The sequence below is a fragment of the Equus quagga genome, chromosome 5 (genome assembly GCF_021613505.1).
Source record: "Equus quagga isolate Etosha38 chromosome 5, UCLA_HA_Equagga_1.0, whole genome shotgun sequence".
In the NCBI taxonomy this organism is placed as follows: Eukaryota; Metazoa; Chordata; class Mammalia; order Perissodactyla; family Equidae; genus Equus; species Equus quagga.
This window is the reverse complement of record NC_060271.1, coordinates 7,844,968-7,865,453: the sequence shown is the minus strand read 5'-3', so window position 1 is coordinate 7,865,453 and position 20,486 is coordinate 7,844,968. Positions and strand designations below refer to the sequence as shown.

General features: G+C 37.3%; 1 protein-coding gene across 4 annotated transcripts in view; it reads right to left on the bottom strand.

Annotated features, from left to right (window-relative positions):
• The window catches only part of EPS15 (epidermal growth factor receptor pathway substrate 15), a 136,970-nt gene that overhangs the window by 69,484 nt on the left and 47,000 nt on the right, over nucleotides 1-20,486 (bottom strand). For 3 of the 4 annotated variants that reach the window (XM_046660500.1, XM_046660502.1, XM_046660503.1), the window contains exons 8-11: nucleotides 18,731-18,790; nucleotides 9,411-9,611; nucleotides 8,418-8,563; nucleotides 6,675-6,831 (exon numbers count right to left, since the gene is read on the bottom strand). In XM_046660500.1, the coding sequence (XP_046516456.1) occupies nucleotides 6,675-6,831; nucleotides 8,418-8,563; nucleotides 9,411-9,611; nucleotides 18,731-18,790 (564 nt within the window). The remainder of the gene's footprint in view (nucleotides 1-6,674; nucleotides 6,832-8,417; nucleotides 8,564-9,410; nucleotides 9,612-18,730; nucleotides 18,791-20,486) is intronic. The other variant, XM_046660501.1, reaches the window with a different exon arrangement.

Sequence of the window (20,486 nt, the reverse complement as noted above, 5' to 3'; positions counted from 1 at the left end):
AGCAGAGGGGCCACGCCCAGCGTTCACTGCTCCGGCAGAGGCCAGGAGAGAAGCCCTGAGGGCTGGGCGACCCCCAGCTGCCGTTGCCCGCCCGGTGGGGCTAGGGATTGCCGGAGATCTCGGAGAGGACCAGGGCCGGGGGAACTTTCAAAAGGCCGGTCCTGTGACCCGGAGGGGAAACGCCGGAGCTCCGCCCAGGCAGCAGACAAAACTCTCTGTCTGCCATTAGCAGAGGGGCCACGCCCAGCATTCACGGCTCCGGCAGAGGCCGGGAGAGAAGCCCTGAGGGTGGGGCGACCCCCAGCTGCCGTTGCCCACCCCGTGAGGCTAGGGATTGCCGGAGATCTCGGAGAGGACCGGGGCCGGGGGAAGCTTCAAAGGCCGGTCCTGCGACCCGGAGGGGAAGCGCCGGAGCTCCGCCCGGGCAGCAGACAAAACTCTCTGCCTGCCGTTAGCAGAGGGGCCACGCTGAGCATTCACGGCTCCGGCAGAGGCCCGGAGAGAAGCCCTGAGGGCGGGGCGACCTCCAGCTGCCGTTGCCCACCCCGTGAGGCTAGGGATTGCTGGAGATCTCAGAGAGGACTGGGGCTGGAGAGAGTTCCAGAGACACAGCTTAGTAGCCTAGGGGGAAACCCTACAGGCTCACAGCAGCCTTAGGGAAAGCCTCTGCACAGCACCAGTAGAAGGCACCCAGCCGCCAGCCACAAGGCTGGAAGACCCCAGGGCAAAAGCAGCATAGCTAGGTGTACTAACCACAGACTGTAGAAGATGCCAATAGCTCTCCTGCGACCTATAGAGGACAAGTGAGATTTGGTGGGTGCCGACAGCAACGGAGCGACAAATATAAGTGATCCCACCCCTGGCTGCTGGAAAAGCCCATAACACCGTTGCAGACCCCAAGGAGAGAGCACATCTAGGTGGGCTGCAACAGTAGGCACCTGCAGCCTGAAGCCCCCCTGTGACGGCCCCCACGGCAGAGGAGGGAATCCAAGGGCCACTGTGGCTACGAAGAGGGGCCCAGGCCCAGTTAGCAACTACGGACAGGATTCCTGGTTGGTGAAATATAAACAGCTGCTCCTCCCTCCGCAGCAGCTGAAACAAGTGAAAGGAGCAACTAAACTCTATTTCCATGCGGAGGCACAAATCAACAACATCAAGCAATATGAAAAAATACATTAAATCTCCAGAACAGAAAGAAAGCAACAAATACACAGAAAACAATCCCAAAGAAAATGAGATGTATAACCTAAATGACGATGACTTCAAAACAGCCATCATTAAGATTCTCAATGAGTTAAGAGAGAATTCTGACCGACAACTCAACGAGTTCAGGAGCTATGTTACAAAAGAGTTTGATACGATAAAGAAGAACCAAACAGAAATATTGGAAATGAAGAACACAATAGAGGAGATTAAGAAAAATCTAGATGCTCTGAACAGTAGGGCTGATAATATGGAGGAAAGAATTAGCAATTTGGAAGATGGCAATATAGAATTGTTGCAGGCAGAGGAGGAGAGAGAAGCAAGACTTAAAAGAAATGAAGAAACTCTCCGAGAATTATCAGACACAATTAGGAGATGCAACGTAAGGATTATAGGTATACCAGAGGGAGAAGAGAAGGAGAAAGGGGCAGAAAACCTATTCAAAGAAATAATGGCCGAGAACTTCCCAAATCTGGTGAGGGAGATGGATCTTCAGGTGACAGAAGCCAATAGATCTCCAAACTTTATCAATGCAAGAAGACCAACTCCACGGCATATAGTAGTGAAGCTAGCAAAAGTCAACGACAAGGAGAAAATATTAAGGACAGCCAGGCAAAAGAAATTAACCTACAAAGGAACTCCCATCAGGCTATCAGCAGATTTCTCAGCAGAAACTTTACAGGCTAGAAGAGAGTGGAATGATATATTCAAAAATCTGAAGGACAAAAATCTACAGCCGAGAATTCTCTACCCAGCGAAAATATCCTTCAAATACGATGGAGAAATAAAAACTTTCCCAGATAAACAAAAATTAAGGGAGTTCATTGCCACAAAACCTCCTCTTCAGGAAATCCTCAGGAAAACCCTCATTCCTGAAAAATCCAAAAAAGGAAAGGGGCTACAAAACCAAGAGCAGAGGAGATAAGTAGAAGGACAACAACAGAGAGTAGCAGCTCTACATCAGAACAGATTAAACCATGGGACGAGAAACAAAGGAAACTGAAAAAAACCGGAAAACAAGACACAAAATGGGAGTGGTAGGCCCCCACGTCTCAATAATCACTCTAAATGTAAATGGATTGAACTCCCCAATCAAAAGACACAGAGTGGCAGGATGGATCAAAGAACAAGATCCAACAATATGCTGCCTCCAGGAAACACACCTCAGCCCCAAAGACAAACACAGACTCAGAGTGAAGGGATGGAGAACAATACTCCAAGCTAATAATGAACAAAAGAAAGCAGGTGTCGCTATACTAATATCAGACAAGGTAGATTTCAAAGCAAAACAGATAAAGAAAGATAAAGAGGGACAGTATATAATGATAAAAGGGACTCTCCACCAAGAAGACATAACACTTATAAATATATACGCACCCAACACAGGAGCACCAAAATTTGTAAAGCAACTCTTAATAGAACTAAAAGAAGACATCAACAACAATACAATAATAGTAGGGGACCTCAACACACCATTAACACCAATGGACAGAACATCCAGACAGAAAATCAACAAGGAAATAATAGAATTAAATGAAAAATTAGACCAGATGGACTTAATAGATATATATAGAACACTTCATCCAAAAACAGCAGGTTACACATTCTTCTCAAGTGCACATGGAACATTCTCAAGGATTGACCATATTTTGGGAACCAAAGCAAACATCAATAAATACAAGAGAGTTGAAATAATATCAAGCATCTTTTCTGATCATAACGCTATTAAACTAGAAATCAACTACAAGAAAAAAGCAGAGAAAGGTGCAAAAATGTGGAGACTAAACAACACGCTTCTCAACAAACAATGGATCATTGAAGAAATTAAAGAAGAAATCAAATATTATCTGGAGACAAATGAAAATGAGAACACGACATACCAAATCATTTGGGATGCAGCAAAAGCAGTCCTAAGAGGGAAATTCATCACAATACAGGCTCACCTCACTAAACAAGAAAAAGCTCACGTAAGCAACCTCAAACGACACCTAACAGAACTAGAAAAAGAAGAACAAACAAAACCCAGAGTCAGTAGAAGGAGGGAAATAATAAAAATAAGAGCAGAAATAAACGATATTGAAACAAAAAAGACAATAGAAAGGATCAATGAAACAAAGAGTTGGTTCTTCGAAAGAATTAACAAAATTGACAAACCCCTAGCCAGACTCACCAAGAAAAGAAGAGAGAAAGCGCAAATTAATAAAATCAGGAATGACAGAGGAGAAATCACAACAGATACCAATGAAATACAAGAGATCATAAGAGAATACTATGAAAAACTATATGCCAACAAATTGAACAACTTGGAAGAAATGGACAAATTCCTAGACTCATACAATCTCCCCAAACTGAATCAGGAAGAAATGGAGAATCTGAATAGACCAATCACAAGTAAGGAAATAGAAACGGTAATCAAAAACCTCCCCAAAAACAAGAGTCCAGGACCAGACGGCTTCTCTGGAGAATTCTACCAAACATTCAAAGAAGACTTAATACCTATTCTCCTCAAACTGTTCCAGAAAATTGAGAAAGATGGAGAACTCCCTAACACATTCTATGAAGCCAGCATCACTCTGATCCCCAAACCTGACAAGGACAACACAAAGAAGGAGAACTACAGGCCAATATCACTGATGAACATAGATGCAAAAATCCTCAACAAAATTTTGGCAAACCGATTACAGCAATACATCAAAAAGATTATACACCATGATCAAGTGGGATTTATACCAGGGACACAGGGATGGTTCAACATCCGCAAGTCAATCAACGTGATACACTACATCAACAAAATGAAAAACAAAAACCACATGATCATCTCAATAGACGCAGAGAAAGCATTCGACAAGATCCAACACCCATTTATGATAAAAACCCTCAGTAAAATGGGTATAGAAGGAAAGTACCTCAACATAATAAAGGCCATATATGATAGACCCACAGCCAACATCATACTCAATGGACAAAAGCTGAAAGCCATCCCTCTGAGGACAGGAACAAGACAAGGGTGCCCACTTTCACCACTCCTATTCAACATAGTACTGGAGGTGCTGGCCAGAGCAATTCGGCAGGAAAAAAAAATAAAAGGAATCCAAATAGGTAACGAAGAAGTAAAACTCGCGCTGTTTGCAGACGACATGATCTTATACATAGAAAACCCCAAAGAATCCACAGAAAAACTATTAGAAATAATCAACAACTACAGCAAAGTAGCAGGGTATAAAATTAACGTGCATAAATCAGTAGCATTTCTATACACTAACAATAAACTAACAGAAAAAGAACTCAAGAACTCTATCCCATTCACCATCGCAACGAAAAGAATAAAATACCTTGGGATAAACTTAACCAAGGAAGTGAAGGATCTATACAATGAAAACTACAAGACTTTCTTGAAAGAAATTGACGATGACATAAAGAGATGGAAAGACATTCCTTGCACATGGATTGGAAGAATAAACATAGTTAAAATGTCCATACTACCTAAAGCAATATACAGATTCAATGCTATCCCAATCAGAATCCCCAGAACATTCTTCACAGAAATTGAACAAACAATCCTAAAATTCATATGGGGGAACAAAAGACCACGAATTGCTAAAGCAATCTTGAGCAAGAAAAACAAAGCCGGCGGAATCACAATCCCCGATTTCAAAACATACTACAAAGCTACAGTGATCAAAACAGCATGGTACTGGTACAAAAACAGGTCCACAGATCAATGGAACAGAATTGAAAGCCCAGAGATAAAACCACACATCTATGGACAGCTAATCTTCGACAAAGGAGCAGAGGGCCTACAATGGAGAAAAGAAAGTCTCTTCAACAAATGGTGCTGGGAAAACTGGACAGCCACATGCAAAAGATTGAAAATCGACCATTCTTTTTCACCACACACCACAATAAACTCAAAATGGATCAAAGACCTAAAGATTAGGCCTGAGACAATAAGTCTTTTGGAAGAGAATATAGGCAGTACACTCTTTGACATCAGTTTCAAAAGAATCTTTTCGGACACGGTAACTCCTCAGTTGAGGGAAACAATAGAAAGAATAAACAACTGGGACTTCATCAGACTAAAGAGCTTCTTCAAGGCAAGGGAAAACAGAATTGAAACAAAAAAACAGCTCACTAATTGGGAAAAAATATTTACAAGCCACTTATCCGACAAAGGGTTAATCTCCATAATATACAAAGAACTCACACTGCTTAACAACAAAAAAACAAACAACCCGATCAAAAAATGGGCAGAGGACATGAACAGACATTTCTCAAAAGAAGAAATGAATATGGCCAATAGACACATGAAAAGATGTTCATCATCGCTAATCATCAGGGAAATGCAAATCAAAACTACACTAAGATATCACCTTACCCCCGTTAGATTGGCAAAAACATCCAAAACCAAGAACGACAAATGTTGGAGAGGTTGTGGAGAAAGAGGAACCCTCATACACTGTTGGTGGGAATGCAAACTGGTACAGCCACTATGGAAAACAGTATGGAGATTTCTCAAAAAGTTAAAAATAGAAATACCCTATGACCCAGCCATCCCATTACTGGGTATCTATCCTAAGAACCTGATATCAGATATCTCAAGAGTCCGTTGCACCCCTATGTTCATCACAGCATTATTTACAATAGCCAAGACGTGGAACCAGCCTACATGCCCAGAAACTGATGATTGGATAAAGAAGATGTGGTATATATACACAATGGAATACTACTCAGCCATAAAAAAAGACGAAATTGGCCCATTCACAACAATGTGGATGGACCTCGAGGGCATTATGTTAAGCGAAATAAGTCAGTCAGAGAAAGACGAACTCTATATGACTCCACTCATAGGTGGAAATTAGTATATTGAGAAGGAGATCCGATCGGGGGTTACCAGGGAAAAGGGGGGGGTGGGGGGAAGGTACGGAGGGGGAAGAGGTGTACCCACAACATGACTAACAAAAATGTACAACTGAAATTTCACAAGCTTGTAATCCATCATAACATTAATAAAAAAAAAAAAAAAAAAAGTTATTTTACTTAAAATTGTACCAAGCAATCATACCTCTTAGATTTTGTTTTCAAATTTGTATTTGTTTTCGGTAAGAATGAACCATCAAATGAAACACAATAATTTAATTCTTATAGATTTCATTTAAACTTTACACCTTATTCATAAAAATTAATTCACAAACGCAGGAGGGGAAAAATAAGACCACATTTTTCCAATTTTCAGATTGGAAAACATGGTTGCCATATGTATAATGCATGGTGGGGTAAACAAGCTGTAGCCCAAGGGTGTCATACATGGCATTTGAGCAGACTTCTAGACACAAACTCATCCACAAACAGTACACTGCTCCACTCCTAGCTAGATATGTTTTCTCCACTATTCCTCCAAATCGAGTCTATCATCTGACATAACACTTGTTCCTCTGTTAGTGCATTCAGGTTTTCTTTTTAAGTTGTCTTACCTTTTGTAAAGCAGCTCTGTCCGATGGTGGAATCATCTCAGGAGTAAGAATGTGAGGAGGATCAATGCCCTTTACTAACTTTTGATTGATTAAGTGAAAAGCTAAGGCAAACTGATCCTTTGAAAGCTTCCCACAGTCCTTTGTGTCACATAATGCCCTGTACAAATAAACAAAATGAATAGTATATAAATGCCACAACTACTATTCCAAAAATCCAGGGGAAAAGTAATATGACTATGCAGCTTCTTAAAAATGATGAGTTGAGTTAAAAATAAAAAGTCACAACTTGTGGCCTGCCCAAAACTCACTCAAATGTTGGAAGACAGAGACCACCTAAAAAGGTTAAAAAAGAGAGAATAAAAACGTTCACCCTGGTGCTGAGCAGAGGCCTCTAATCTGGGATTGCTTTGTGCCTTCTTTCAAATTTCCAGAACCACTACAGAGTAAGAGTTGCGTTGGGGCAAAGAATTCCAATGTTCTCTACTCTCAACATTTTCAACATTAAAAGACATTAAAAATGAAACCACCTAACTTTCAACAAATTTGGTTCATTAGTGGCAAAAATTTCCATGTCAGCTTGCTTCCTGCAACTCTTGGAGTAGGAGGATATAAGGATCACCAAGTCAAAGCAGAAACAACAGCTGCAAATGCAGATCACATGCGAAGAGAAGGCAACAATCTGGAAAGCTTTACAAAATCACTTGAAGGGAATCAGCAAATGTTTTATTCTATTTGCTTTTTCTTTTCTTCTTCTTTTTTTTTTTAAAGCTCAGCTTTCTGAAGTTCTGATCTGTTTGATTCACTGAGAGGTAATGTGACCTGACAAAAGACTATAGGCTATGATGTCAAAGAAACCTTGAATTCCAACTTTTCTACTTATTTCTTGTTATCTTGGCCAAATTTTTTGACCTTGCCAAGCATTAATTTCTTCATCTCTAAAGTGGAGATAATACCCATCTTGCAAGGTTACTATGAGAATTAAAGACAAAGTGCATAAAAAGTCTGGGCATAATGCCAAGCCCATGACAGCTGCCATTTACTGAGCACGGTGCCTAGCCCAGGCACTCAAAATCGGCAGCTATTATTAGTTATACATATTTAATCTTTCCCAGTCTTGAGTTCTTGTTCCTTTCAAGGCAGATCTACTGTCCCCCTTTGTTCTTTTCTAAGTTTCTCTTGGCAACTATGTGGTTTCACTTCTGATGTTTGCTGCCCTTTGAAAACCTCAAAAAAACCTCTGGTATAGTAAAGTGTAATGGCAGCAGGCACACTATAAAGCATTTTCATATACATTATCTCCTTTAATGTGAAATTCACTAGAGACACTGAAGTTTGTCTTTTTTAAGAATGAAGTGTGCAATTCCTATGTAAAGGTACAAAAGTGTACATATATCCTACAGAATTACAGGAGTATGCCTTCAAGATACTGTTTTTAATACTGTTTAAATTTCAGATTTTTGGATTCTCCCTTAAAAATTTGTTTAATTATCTGATATAAACAGAGCTGCATTTCAACATTCTAATAATGACTAATGGACACTGTTAATCTCATAGAGCTTCAGGTAACCCATTCTCAAGCTTTTGTCTATTATCCAGAAGAAATACTCAGATTTAAATCTTCTCTATAAAGAATTCTGAAACAAAAACTACCGTATTTACAAATGCCTAAGAATAAGAATGCACAAAACTAGAATTGATGCAAAACCATATTTGTTTTTTACATTAATTTAAATAAAGTCTTACCAAATATGGGCTAGCACGACAGAAGGTAAACCTGTCTTCAGGAAGATTTCACGGACTTCCAATCCAGACACAAATCCATCCATGTCTTTATCAGTTCTCAGGAAGATTTCATCATATTTAGCTTTTTCTGCAGGGGATACAACCCACTACAGGAAAAAATATACATATATAGCATTTCTGCCAAAATGAAACAAACTTTGAAGTGTCACTCTTTCAACCCATGACAGTATCTGTCACAAATTCTGAGCAATTCTACCCCACTAACTACAGCAACAGTGTATCACTTCCATCACACCCCAATGGAAATGCTGTGGTGAAGAGAAAACTACAGAAGCAAAATATAGGTCACTTGGGATTACGCTTACAGATACTTATTTTGCTTTTTTTCTTTTACATAACAACTAAATTCAAGCAGAGTTAACTCTTGACTTATGAATGACCACATTAATATGGGTAACTGGGAGAGTCTGTATAAACAAAATATACAGATAATTCTCAATCTCTATTTTTAATAGTTTCACTCAGCATTCTTAACTGTAGCTGAACTGGCTGATTTGCATATCCCGTCATTACTTTTCGTTACTCAACCTGACAAGAAGCAGGTTGGAGCAACAAAAAGACTTGGATGATCCAAAATTTGATAATTTGATCCTGTAAAATCAAGAGTTAACTAGAGATTAAACAAACAAAAACACCTATTAACTATGCTGGGGCAAGCATGCCAGATTAGCACGGAGTATCTTCTATCTCCAACTCTAATTCCAGGCAGATCAAGGCAAAGCCAATGAAACATCCATATGACCTAAGGAAAGCCAAATGCAGGACGATTATTTGTTTTCTCTAGGACATTACATTATACAGGTTTAATCAGAGGGAGCTCTAAACATTTGATCCCTTTGATTGCTCCTTCTATCTTCAACAAGCAATCAACTGTTAAATGCCATGCACTTTGTTTAAAAAAAAAAAAGTCCTTTAACACTGATAAATCTATACCTGTCTTAACGGTGCTTTGGTAGGTAAAATGCCTACAGGTGGTAAGGAGTGGTAAGGTTCCTTGGCTGATGCTGAAGAGGGGATCAACCGCATAGAGCCTGATATACTGACCGTTTTTCTCTTAGAAGGTGGCACCAAGGCTGGAGGCAAAGACATTGGCACAGGTTCTTTCTCCAATGCACAGTATACCAAAAACATGGCCTTCAAAATAAACGAGCCAGGGTCATATATATTAAAATCACTTAACAACATTCACCCATTGAATTGATTATTTTTCAACAACAAAGCATCTTCAAGCTGTCTCAAATCCTTTTTTTAAGAAATTAGGCTGGGAAGGAAAGGAGGAGGAAGAGGGGAGAGATAAAAGGAAGGAAGGAGAAAGGGAAATAAATCAAAGCTAAGCAACTTTCAGGAAGATATCCTGAATAGCCAAAACTCAGACACACACACCCTTCAATTAAAGGTCTTGCAATGTCAAAAGCAAACAACCTGGGAAAAAAGTATTTGCAAAGAAAGAGCTAATCTCCCTTATATATAAAAAAATTCCTAGAAATTAACAGAAAAAAAACAAAATCCAATAAGAAAATGAGCAAAGAGTATGAACGGATATTTTACAGAAAAGTAAATACTATGAATGATCCATTCTTTAAAACACACAAATATACGCTCATTTTCACTCACAAGAAAATTACAAGTTAAAACTATACTGAAATACCATTTTCTACCTAAGTGGTAAAAATGCAAAGTTTCACAACATACTCTGTTAGCTAGATTGGACAGGCACTCTCATACACTGCCAGTGGGAGCTCAAACTGGTACCAAGCCTACAAAGGGCAAAGTGACAACATCTACTAAATTTATTTACTGCCCCTTTGGCTCAGCAACTCCAAATCTGGGAATCTATCCTCAGACTTACCTGTCTACATAGGAAATGCAGTATGAAAAAGCTTAACTACAGAATTGTTTGCATCAGCACCCAAGTGCTCATCAACAGAAGACTGGTTAAAAAATTACAGTACATCTATACAACGAAATAGTATGAAATACTATGAAACAACAACAACCAAAAGCCCACGGGAAACATTGTGTATCATAACTGTGCTGGTACCTTCACACCTTCACAGGTATATACAATTCTCAAAACCCATTAAATTATATACATAAACTGAATATAGTTCACTGTATGTAAATTAGTCCTCAATAAATTGAGCTGACCAGGAGAAAGAAAAGAATCAGTGCTCTCTATGCGACAAGATATTCAAGACACATTGCGAAACATGATAAAAGTATAGTCCTGAACAGTGTGTATAACAGTGTATAGTATGTGTTATCTTTTGTGGCTTGGGATAATAATTATTCACATGTGTTTATATTTGCACTAAGAAATTCCAGAAGGATAAACAAGAAACTAAGAAAAGTAGTTAGTTGGTTTTGGAGTAGGTATAAACGGAGAAGTTGAGGGCAAGGTTGGAAGTGAGATTTTTTTCCACTGAATATCTTCCTATGTTGTACTGATTTCTAAACCAAGAGAATGTATTACCTATTAAAAATTATTTTACATTATTAAGTACATAAAGCACTTGCACAAAGTGGGACAACCTGTATATAAACTGTCCCAGGATATACCCTCCATCTTAAAGAATTCAAGGCACCTTCAAGACTTTCAAAAGAAAAAAGTTTCCATGACTATCTTCAAGCATATAAAATTACACAAGGCAACTTGGAACCTCCAGAAAGATTCCAACAGCAACTGGGAAGAAGCTTGAGTGTTTCTTCTTTATATTTTTTTCTTCTGTTGAAAATGATAATTCTCCCCAAAAAGAAGTTTGCTTCTAATTCTAAATTAAGTTTTGTGGGGCCTTCAAGTCAATATTTATTGAGCACCTAATAGAACAACGACCTATGATTTCTGAGATTACTAATATCATTTTACAGATGAAGAAACTGAGGCTCAGAGATGCTAAGTAACTTTCGCACTCTATTTTTAAGAAATGATAAAGTAGGGTTCAAACCAAGATCTTCTGGCTACAAAACTCTTGTTTTTTCCAGATTTGATCAGCTTTATTAGGAGTGCACATGTAATTTTACACCACCATGCTCTTCCCTACAAGCAATAAAACTAACCTTTAACCCAATGGTACCCAAATTTAGCAGGCATCAGAATTACCTGGACAGCTTGATAAAGCACAGATTTCTGGGCCCTGGTCCCAGAATTCTAGAATCAATAAGTCTGGAGATGGGATAGAGAATCTGAATTTCTAACAAGTTTCCAGGTGATGCTAATGCTGTCTGTCCTGGGACCACATTTAATCATTTGACCCAAATCAAGAATTCTCCTCTCCCCATTCACTAGTCAACTTGAAGAATTTTTTTTAGAAACACATAAACTTTCCATCTCCAAAAGATTAAAAGTCCAGAAGGAAAACAATCTGGCTAACACATACTTTCAACCAAATTCACAATATATGTAATATTATTATATTGGCACTGATCTAAAAGAAGTGACTAACATGCACATTAAAGGTCAGCACTCCTCTTGCTGGAGATGGGAGTCATTTCCTGGAAAAGTGGACACCAGAAGCAAAAAAGCAATGTCAGCCATCTGCTGCCAACAGACAACACATTTTTTCAAAGTTAAAACAACACATTAATTTCATGTTGACTTGAAAATAGTTTTCCTGACAAAACTGAAGCCAAAAATTTTTCCACCAACACAACAGAATAAGTGAACAGTATACTGCTAGGTTGTGATTTTGTTTGTTTTCTTATTATATTGAACTTTATCCTAATCAAAGTCTGCCACTGAAACACATACAGCAACTAAATCAAACAATGCACCTAATCACCAAAACAAAAAAAAGAAAAAAAAATCTGGCTGGCAACTTGTTCTAGAAAATGGATTTATACCGCTAGAGAGAGACACACACTTAACAGGAAGCATTTAGAGTATCTTCCTGATGATTTCAAAGTAAAACCATCAAAAATGAACCTGAGTTTATTCAGGGATAGCAGAGAAAGAGGGGATTTAGTTTCACTGTTGCAGTCAATTACCAGTAGCTACTTACTTTCTTTGATTTTTTTTGTCATCCTCTATGCTTTTTAGGGAGTATTTCTTAAATTTTAGTGGTCATCAGAATCACATGGAGGTTTGTTAAAACGCAGATGTTTCGACCCTACCCCAGAGGTTGTGATTCAGTTGGTTGGGGCAAGACCTGATAACGCCCATTTCTAAGAAGTTCTCTGGTGATGCTGATGCTGCTGATGGGAGACCGTACTTTGAGAACTGGTATTTTAGGAGTCTCCTTAGGAGTTTTATTTGCTCATTTGTCTACTTAATTATTTGAATTTCCAGTTATAATTTCTTAAAAATAGCAATCCGGGATGAAAATATCAGACGTTTCTTGTGTTTTGCAAGTAATACAAGTTTCTTTCACCAATTTAGTTCAACAAAACATTTATTGAGAAATTTCGAGCCACCAGGCACTGTGCTAGGCACTAGAACTACGAAGTGAAAAGATTTCTCACTTTTACAACCCCATAAAAGTAGCAAACATATAAAAAGTTAATTTCAATACAACATAAACAGGTTAATATTAGACAAGTACAGGTCCTTTATAAATCTCCAAATGCCAAAAACTCTTCACACAATAAGGACCCAACAAATGCTACTGACAAAAATTTAGACCACTTTCAGTCTAAGAACTTACCTGACAGAAAAACTTTAGGCTTAGTTAAGAACGTAAAAACCAATAGATAGATATGAAGACTGAATACAAAGTAAAAAGGGCATAAGACTAGCTCTCCAAAGAATAGAGTAGGAAAAGGGAGGGAAAAGTACCTTTATAGTGGAGAAACCTAACCAAGTGATCAAGGTCAATACCACCAGTGCTGGCACATCATGTACCCCCTGATAAACGTGATGAGCTAGTCATTTCACACACATGGTATTTTTTCCAAAAGCCTATACCCCCAGTCTAATCACAAGAAAAACATCAGACCAACCTAGATTGGGAGACATTCTACAAGATACCTAGCTAGTACTCCTCAATAATGCCAAGGTCATAGAAAAACAAGGCAAGACAGAAACTATCACAGACCAGAGAGACTGAGGAGACACAGCAATTAAATACAATGTGGTAGCCTAGACTGGATCCTGGGACAGAAAGGAAAAACTGGTGAAACCCAAATAAAGTCTGGAGAGTTTAATTAACAGTAATGTACTAATGTTGGTTTTTCAGTTTTAACAAATGTACCATAGTAATGTAATACGGTAACAATGGGGGAAAGTGGGTGAGGGGTACCGAGGAACTCTGCATTATCTCTGCAACTTTATTGTAAATATAAAACCATTCCAAAATTTAAAGCTTACTTGAAAACAAAACAAAACAAAAAAACTATGATCTCAAAGACCCATGTTCAGCCCTGGCTCTGCTACTAACTGCCCTGCTTAGAGGAACTACTTTATAGGATCTTGTCCAATTCCAAAAATATATGAAAAAGCATGAGCATAAGCTCATTTACCAAATAGTAAATTACTAGATTTAGACGCCTTCCCTTTAAGTTTAAAAGCAGTAGTTTCAGCCTCAATAAAACAAAGAACTAGTTCACAGAACAGGACTGCAAACTTGTGGAATTCATCCCAACAAAAGAAAAAATAAACTTTAACATGATTATTAGTCACTTCTCTTGGATCAATACCAATACTATAATTTTATATACATTTTGAATTTTCAAAATGACATCAGAGGAAAATCTAGCCCTTGCGCAAATGCTAATGCCCTGTCAGAGACTTTCTGCTAAGCTAAATGAGTCAGAAGTAAAACTCAGGAAGATGTATTTCCACTACCCTTATACTCTAGTCATATAATTCACCAATAAGCAAACAGAATACTGGTGATAGAGACATTTAAAAATCCACATTCAAGGACATAGAAATTATTTTTAAAACCCATTTTATTATTGTGTGTGTACTTACACACACACCCTTCTCAAAAGCCATTTTAGTTGTGGCCAGAACACCCAAGGCATGCCAAGGCCTGACCTTTACAAATTCACCTAAAAAAACCCTCAAAGATATTCTACACTCTGGATTTTTAATTAATCCACTAAGCTTCAGAGAATATGAAAAAGTATTTACATTTGAAAAGAAACAAGGACCATTCATTAAAGGTTCACATGGCAACAGAAGTTACACAAGTTAGAATCTCTCACTTCATTTATTCCAATTAAAAAAACAAACCAACCAAAAATTCCATTTATGCTATAAAAGGAAAGAAAGAAACTGATTAAAAATTTTAAAGGTAAGTCTCGAACATAAAGATTCAGGTTCATTCAAGTTTTGGTTCATTAGTGAAATAAGAAGTTACTGTAAAAAAAAAAATCCATATTGTAATTCAACAAACCAAGTAGAATCTTTCATTAACTTCATTTTTATTTGTTCCCACTTAAAAAATAAATATAGAGCAGATATGGGGTCTTTAAAACCAACAAAAAGTACCATTTAACCCAAAAAGAAAAGGGTAAGAATTTTAGAGCTAAGTCTTGAAAATAAATATTCTCATGTTCAATCCAGTTTTAATTAGTAAAATAAGATATGAAAAAAATCTCTGTTATACTTCAACAAACCAGAAAACTGGCAGAGTATAAACTGCCATAGTTCAAAAGAACTGATCATATGTATAAGTACATTAACTTTACATTTCATTATTTAGGAAAATAATTAAAATGCAGGGTTATTCCACTATTGAAAGAGTATTTTAAAAATTACTTCAATTTTCAAAGAAGAGTAAAATCAACTATTAAAATTCAGTTTTCAAAAATACTGATGCTTGTAAATAAAGATAAAAATCATGACTTACAGTTAAGTTACAATGGCTATGTTGTAGTAATTATAATTTTTAAAAATAGCATGGACTATGTTGCCCCATTCATGAAAGTAAGAAGATGGAAAAAGATATATCAGGCAAATTCTACCCAAAAGAATGCTAGTGAGACTATTAATATTGCTAAAACTACACAGAAAATCCTAGAACCAAAGAACCAAATTAACTAAAATCTAGAATTTTAGTGACAAAAAAATGTTCTAAAATCTTGAGAGGTTGGAAGGTAAAGGGGAAAGAAAAGAACTGAAAATAACCTAAGGGTCTCGTTTTACTGGAGGGAGGGTTAACAATCTTGTTTTCAAATACTGGAGAAATAAGTATGATAAGTACAGGGAAAAGTGTGTTAACCATTAATGGAACAGACATAGAATTTCCACATTAATAAGGGGGGAAAAGATGAATGAATCACAATTTGACAACCAGTAACAATAAGGAACTAAAAAAAAAAAAAAAGAAAATAATAATGTAAAATAAATAGATACGGTATGGGGAATAAAGTCAATATATGTGTCATTTTTTTAAAAAACAAAAACTGTCAAATTAGGGAAAAAATTAAAAGACAGTAATGCGCCATTTTCAAGAGATACATTTTAGGGGCCAGCCCAGTGGCGCAGTGGTTAAGTGTGCACGTTCTGCTTCAGCGGCCTGGGGTTTACCAGTTCGGATCCCAGGTGCGGACATGGCATCACTTGGCAGGCCATGCTGTGGCAGACGTCCCACATATAAAGTAGAGGGAGATGGGCACAGATGTTAGCTCAGGGCCAATCTTCCTCAGCAAAAAGAGGAGGATTGGCAGCAGTTAGCTCAGGGCTAATCTTCCTCAAAAAAAAAAAAAAGATACATTTTAAACATAAGAACTATCAGGTAATCCGAATAAAAAGAGAGCAGAAGCAGTACTAATATCATACCAAAATTAAAGGCACCAAGCCTGGTAACGTTGCAAAGAATTTCCGAAAGAACTGTACATAGAAAGAAACCAAATGTGGCAAAATAGTTAAAAATAGTAAATCTATGGGCCAGCCCCGTGGCCAAGTGGTTAAGTTCCCACACTCAGCTTCGGTGGCCCAGGGTTTCCTGGTTTGGATCCTGGGCACGGACCTAGCACCACTCATCAGGCCATGCTGAGGGGGCATCCCACATGGCAGAGCCAGAAGGACCTACAACTAGAATACACAACTATGTACTGGGGGGCTTTGGGGAGAAGAAGAAGAAGGGGGAAAAAAAAGACTGGCAACAGATTTTTAGCTCAGGTGCCAATCTTTTAAAAAAAGAAAAGTAAATCTAGGAGAAGGTATATGGGTGTTCACTATTTTTTTAAGTAGTAATTTCCTACAGAGTGTTGCTTATTCTTATTCTTTTAATAAAGGTTTACTTTACACTACTGTTTATCAAATGAGGATAATACTATTCTCCACCTGTACTAACAATGCTAGTACAAACACTCCTTTGAAATTTTTAATTTTTGTCTTTATAAGAAAAAAAAATGCCTCTATACCTCTCATCAATGCAAAGATTTTTGTACTAATATTCTTAAAACAAAAACCACTTTTTAGAAAGTTAATATACAGAGTTTGACAGTCTTTCAAAGCACATCATCAGCCAAATCTCTTCAATGCACCACCTTCCCTACAGCATCCCACCTTTGATACACAGCTGGGATAACTTCTGTCACCATTGTGAGGGGCATCCTCTGCCGTGTCCCAAACATCACCTAAATTAAAATAAAAGACTAGGGACCTTGACCATCAACTCAGGTCACTTTAAATTTCTATTTCTGTATTTTTTTCCAAATGTGATAATATGTATTCTGCCTATTTCATTCAGCTCTTGGGATATAAACAGAATAAAATTTATGAAAGAGCAAAAAAAAGTAACGACAAAGAGAAACAGAAAAATAATAAAATCAACATAATAGATTTACAGAAGTCTAATATCTTCTGAACAGAAACGTAAAAATAGATCATGAACTCAGCAACAAAGAAAACCTTAACAAATGTTTTTAAGTAGATATTTTAAAGACCACATTCTCTAGTCATAATCTAATCCAGCTAAAAGTATACACCAAGTTAACAAAAACCAAACTTAATTACACTGAATTCAGGAAATATATTCCTAAATAGATGATGAAAGAAAACTAAAAATTATCTGAAAAATAGTGAAAAGAAGAATGCTTTGTACGAGTGGATCTATGGAATCCAGCTAAACCTGTGTGCAGGGAAAAATATGTCCTTTAAATGTTTTCAATATTAAAGATAATAAAGAATAAAAAGACTTAGTACTTATCATTAGAAATTCAAAAAAAAAGTAAACCAAAAGAAACTAGGAAAAAATTAAGATGAAAGCTGAAAAGAATGAAATAAAAAGTCAAAACATAATAGAAAAGATAAATCCAAAACATGGCTCTTTTAAAAGATCAATAAGCTAAACAAACTCCAATTAAACCAGGGGCTGGCCCCGTGGCTGAGTGGTTAAGTTCGCACACCCCGCGGCAGGCGTCCCAGTGTTTCGTTGGTTCGAATCCTGGGCGCAGACATGGCACTGCTCATCAAACCACACTGAGGCAGCATCCCACATACCACAACTAGAAGAACCCACAATGAGAAATATACAACTATGTACTGGGGGGCTTTGGGGAGAAAAAGGAAAAAATAAAATCTTTAAAAAAAAAATTAAAAAAATTCAATTAAACCAAAAACGAGAGGGAGCAAAACTACATAAGATTTGGAATGAGAAAGGAGCACAACCACAAACCCAGAAGAGATTAAAAAGAACAATGCAAATTGGTGGTAACAAGTTTCAAAGTCAAAGAAATGGACAATTCCTTAGCAAAATAAAGAGAGAAAATTTGAAGACTAATTAGCAAATAAGAGATTAAAAAGGGGATTAGACATCTACCATTCATGAGTTCACAGAAGAGTGTTATCTAACCTTTAAAGAAGAGATGAATGCAACTCTACTTGGAATTAACTATCCTGTTACTAAGGACAACAGGTCTTCAGATAATATGTCAAAACATTGTCTGCCTTCATAAATGAAGTGAAACTGAAGTGTTATTCATGTTTTCCTTTAATGAAATCAATGTGAAAACGTGGGGGTATATTTGAAGTAAAATTATTCCATAGCAGAAGCAGGTACTGAGATGTGTGGTCAAGTTGGGATACAAAAGATAATACCATTCAGCATCTTTACAGTGCATTATCCAAAGCATATATTCCTATGTACCGTAAGGTCAAATAAAATGAAGATGGCAAAAACACATTTTCTATCATCCATTTGTTTAAAAATATTTATTGACTACCTATAAATTCTAGATAAAGATATTCATACCAACAATCTTAGGGAAACATAGTGTTCCTCTAAGGATGAACTAAAACAGGAAATTTTCACTTGAGAAAACCATTAAAATGTTTAAGATTTTAGGAGTATTAGGTTACTTACAACTGCAAACTCATCTCTGTCAAGCATTCCATCATGGTCAATATCACTCAACTCCCAAACCTTCAAAAACAAAGAAATGAGAAAGATTAATGTTCTTTCATTTCATGTGCTACTTGTAAAAACCAAATATAAAAATGGAGGAAAAGTTTAGCCTAAACACTGTAATATCTATTTCTCTGAGAATTTCCATTTATACTAATCATTTTATTCTATCACTGTGATGTGCTATATTAACATTATTGTAAAAAGAAGTAATAATTCTTAATACTTTTTAAATAGAAATTCTTTTACGAAATTTTAAAGAAAATATTTTGTTCCTCTCAAGTAAGAAAACAATTATGTACACAGTACTTTAAACAACTACAGTGCTTCTTCACAAACATCACCTCATTTAAGTCATGCAACAACTCCATGTGGTACTATCAACCCTGTTTTAGACATTACTTATCCAGGATCATGCAACTATCATTACGTAACAGAATCAGTTTTCAATGTGAGGACTTTCAACTAAGTCCATTATTGTTTTCCCTACACTACAGAATCTCTAATCAACTAAAAGAAATACCCACTGAATACTGTGTTATTAACCTTTAACCAGCTAATGTCCAGGGCTGACAAAGTAAAAATAGAATCTAAAAGATCATGGTAGATTAGGTCTAAATCTGGAGTAGTTTCCATAGCTTTAGACCACTTATAAAACTACATTAGGGCCCAGCCCCCTGGCAAGTGGTTAAAGTCCCACACTCCACTTTGGCAGCCCATGGTTTTGCCAGCTGGGATCCTGGGTGCAGACATGACACCACTCATCAAGCAATGCTGAGGTGGCATCCCACATAGCACAACCAGAAGGACCTCCAACTAGAATATACAACTGTGTACTGGGGGGCTTTGGGGAGAAGAAAAAGAAAAAAAAGGAAGATTGGCAACAGATGTTAGCTCAGATGCCAATCTTTAAAAAAACCTAAAAAACACTACATCAAATCCTTGGAAAAAAGATATTTAAGTCACTCAACAAAATTTTACTCGGGGCAAGAAGAGAAAGTGTCCTGGTGAGAGACAGGAGTGGAGATAAACAAGTGCTTGGTCATTAAATGCCTTGAAAGAGGCTTGGACTTCAGCCTAAATGCAACGGAAAGCTACTGAGAGGGTTAGTTTTAAGTTAAAAAATAACAGGACTAAATTTCTAGTTTAGAAATTCACACTGACCACACAGTGGAGAAATGAATAGTGGGGAACAATACCAGAAAATCAATTTTAAATTAATATTTATTGAGCACCTAAGCTATATAACACTGCTCCAGTGGTACTACTACTGGTGGTTTAGTGGCAGTCATTGTGATCATCATCATGGCAGCCAGCACTCAAAGAGTATGGACCAAATGCTCTGCTAAGCACTTTACATACATTACCACATTTAATCCTTACAACCCTATAAACTGGAAAACACGCTCATTTGAAAGATTAGGAAACTAAGATATGGTTTCCTAATGATTTGCCAAAGGTCACACAGCTAAGAAATGGTGCAGCCAGGATTTGACACTATGTAGTCTTAGCAGTGGATTAAAGAAAAGGCTGGAGGTTTAATGAGAGGAGATAAGGTTTGAAATATGAAGAGGGGTAGAGAGAAATCACTAGAGAAACAGTACAAGAGTGGCTGGCAGTAGGGAAAGCCCTGCTGAAGTTGGTGACCACGAAATTATGATGACACCAATCTTTACTAGACTTTCTCAGTAGTCTATACGCAGCCACAGAGAAG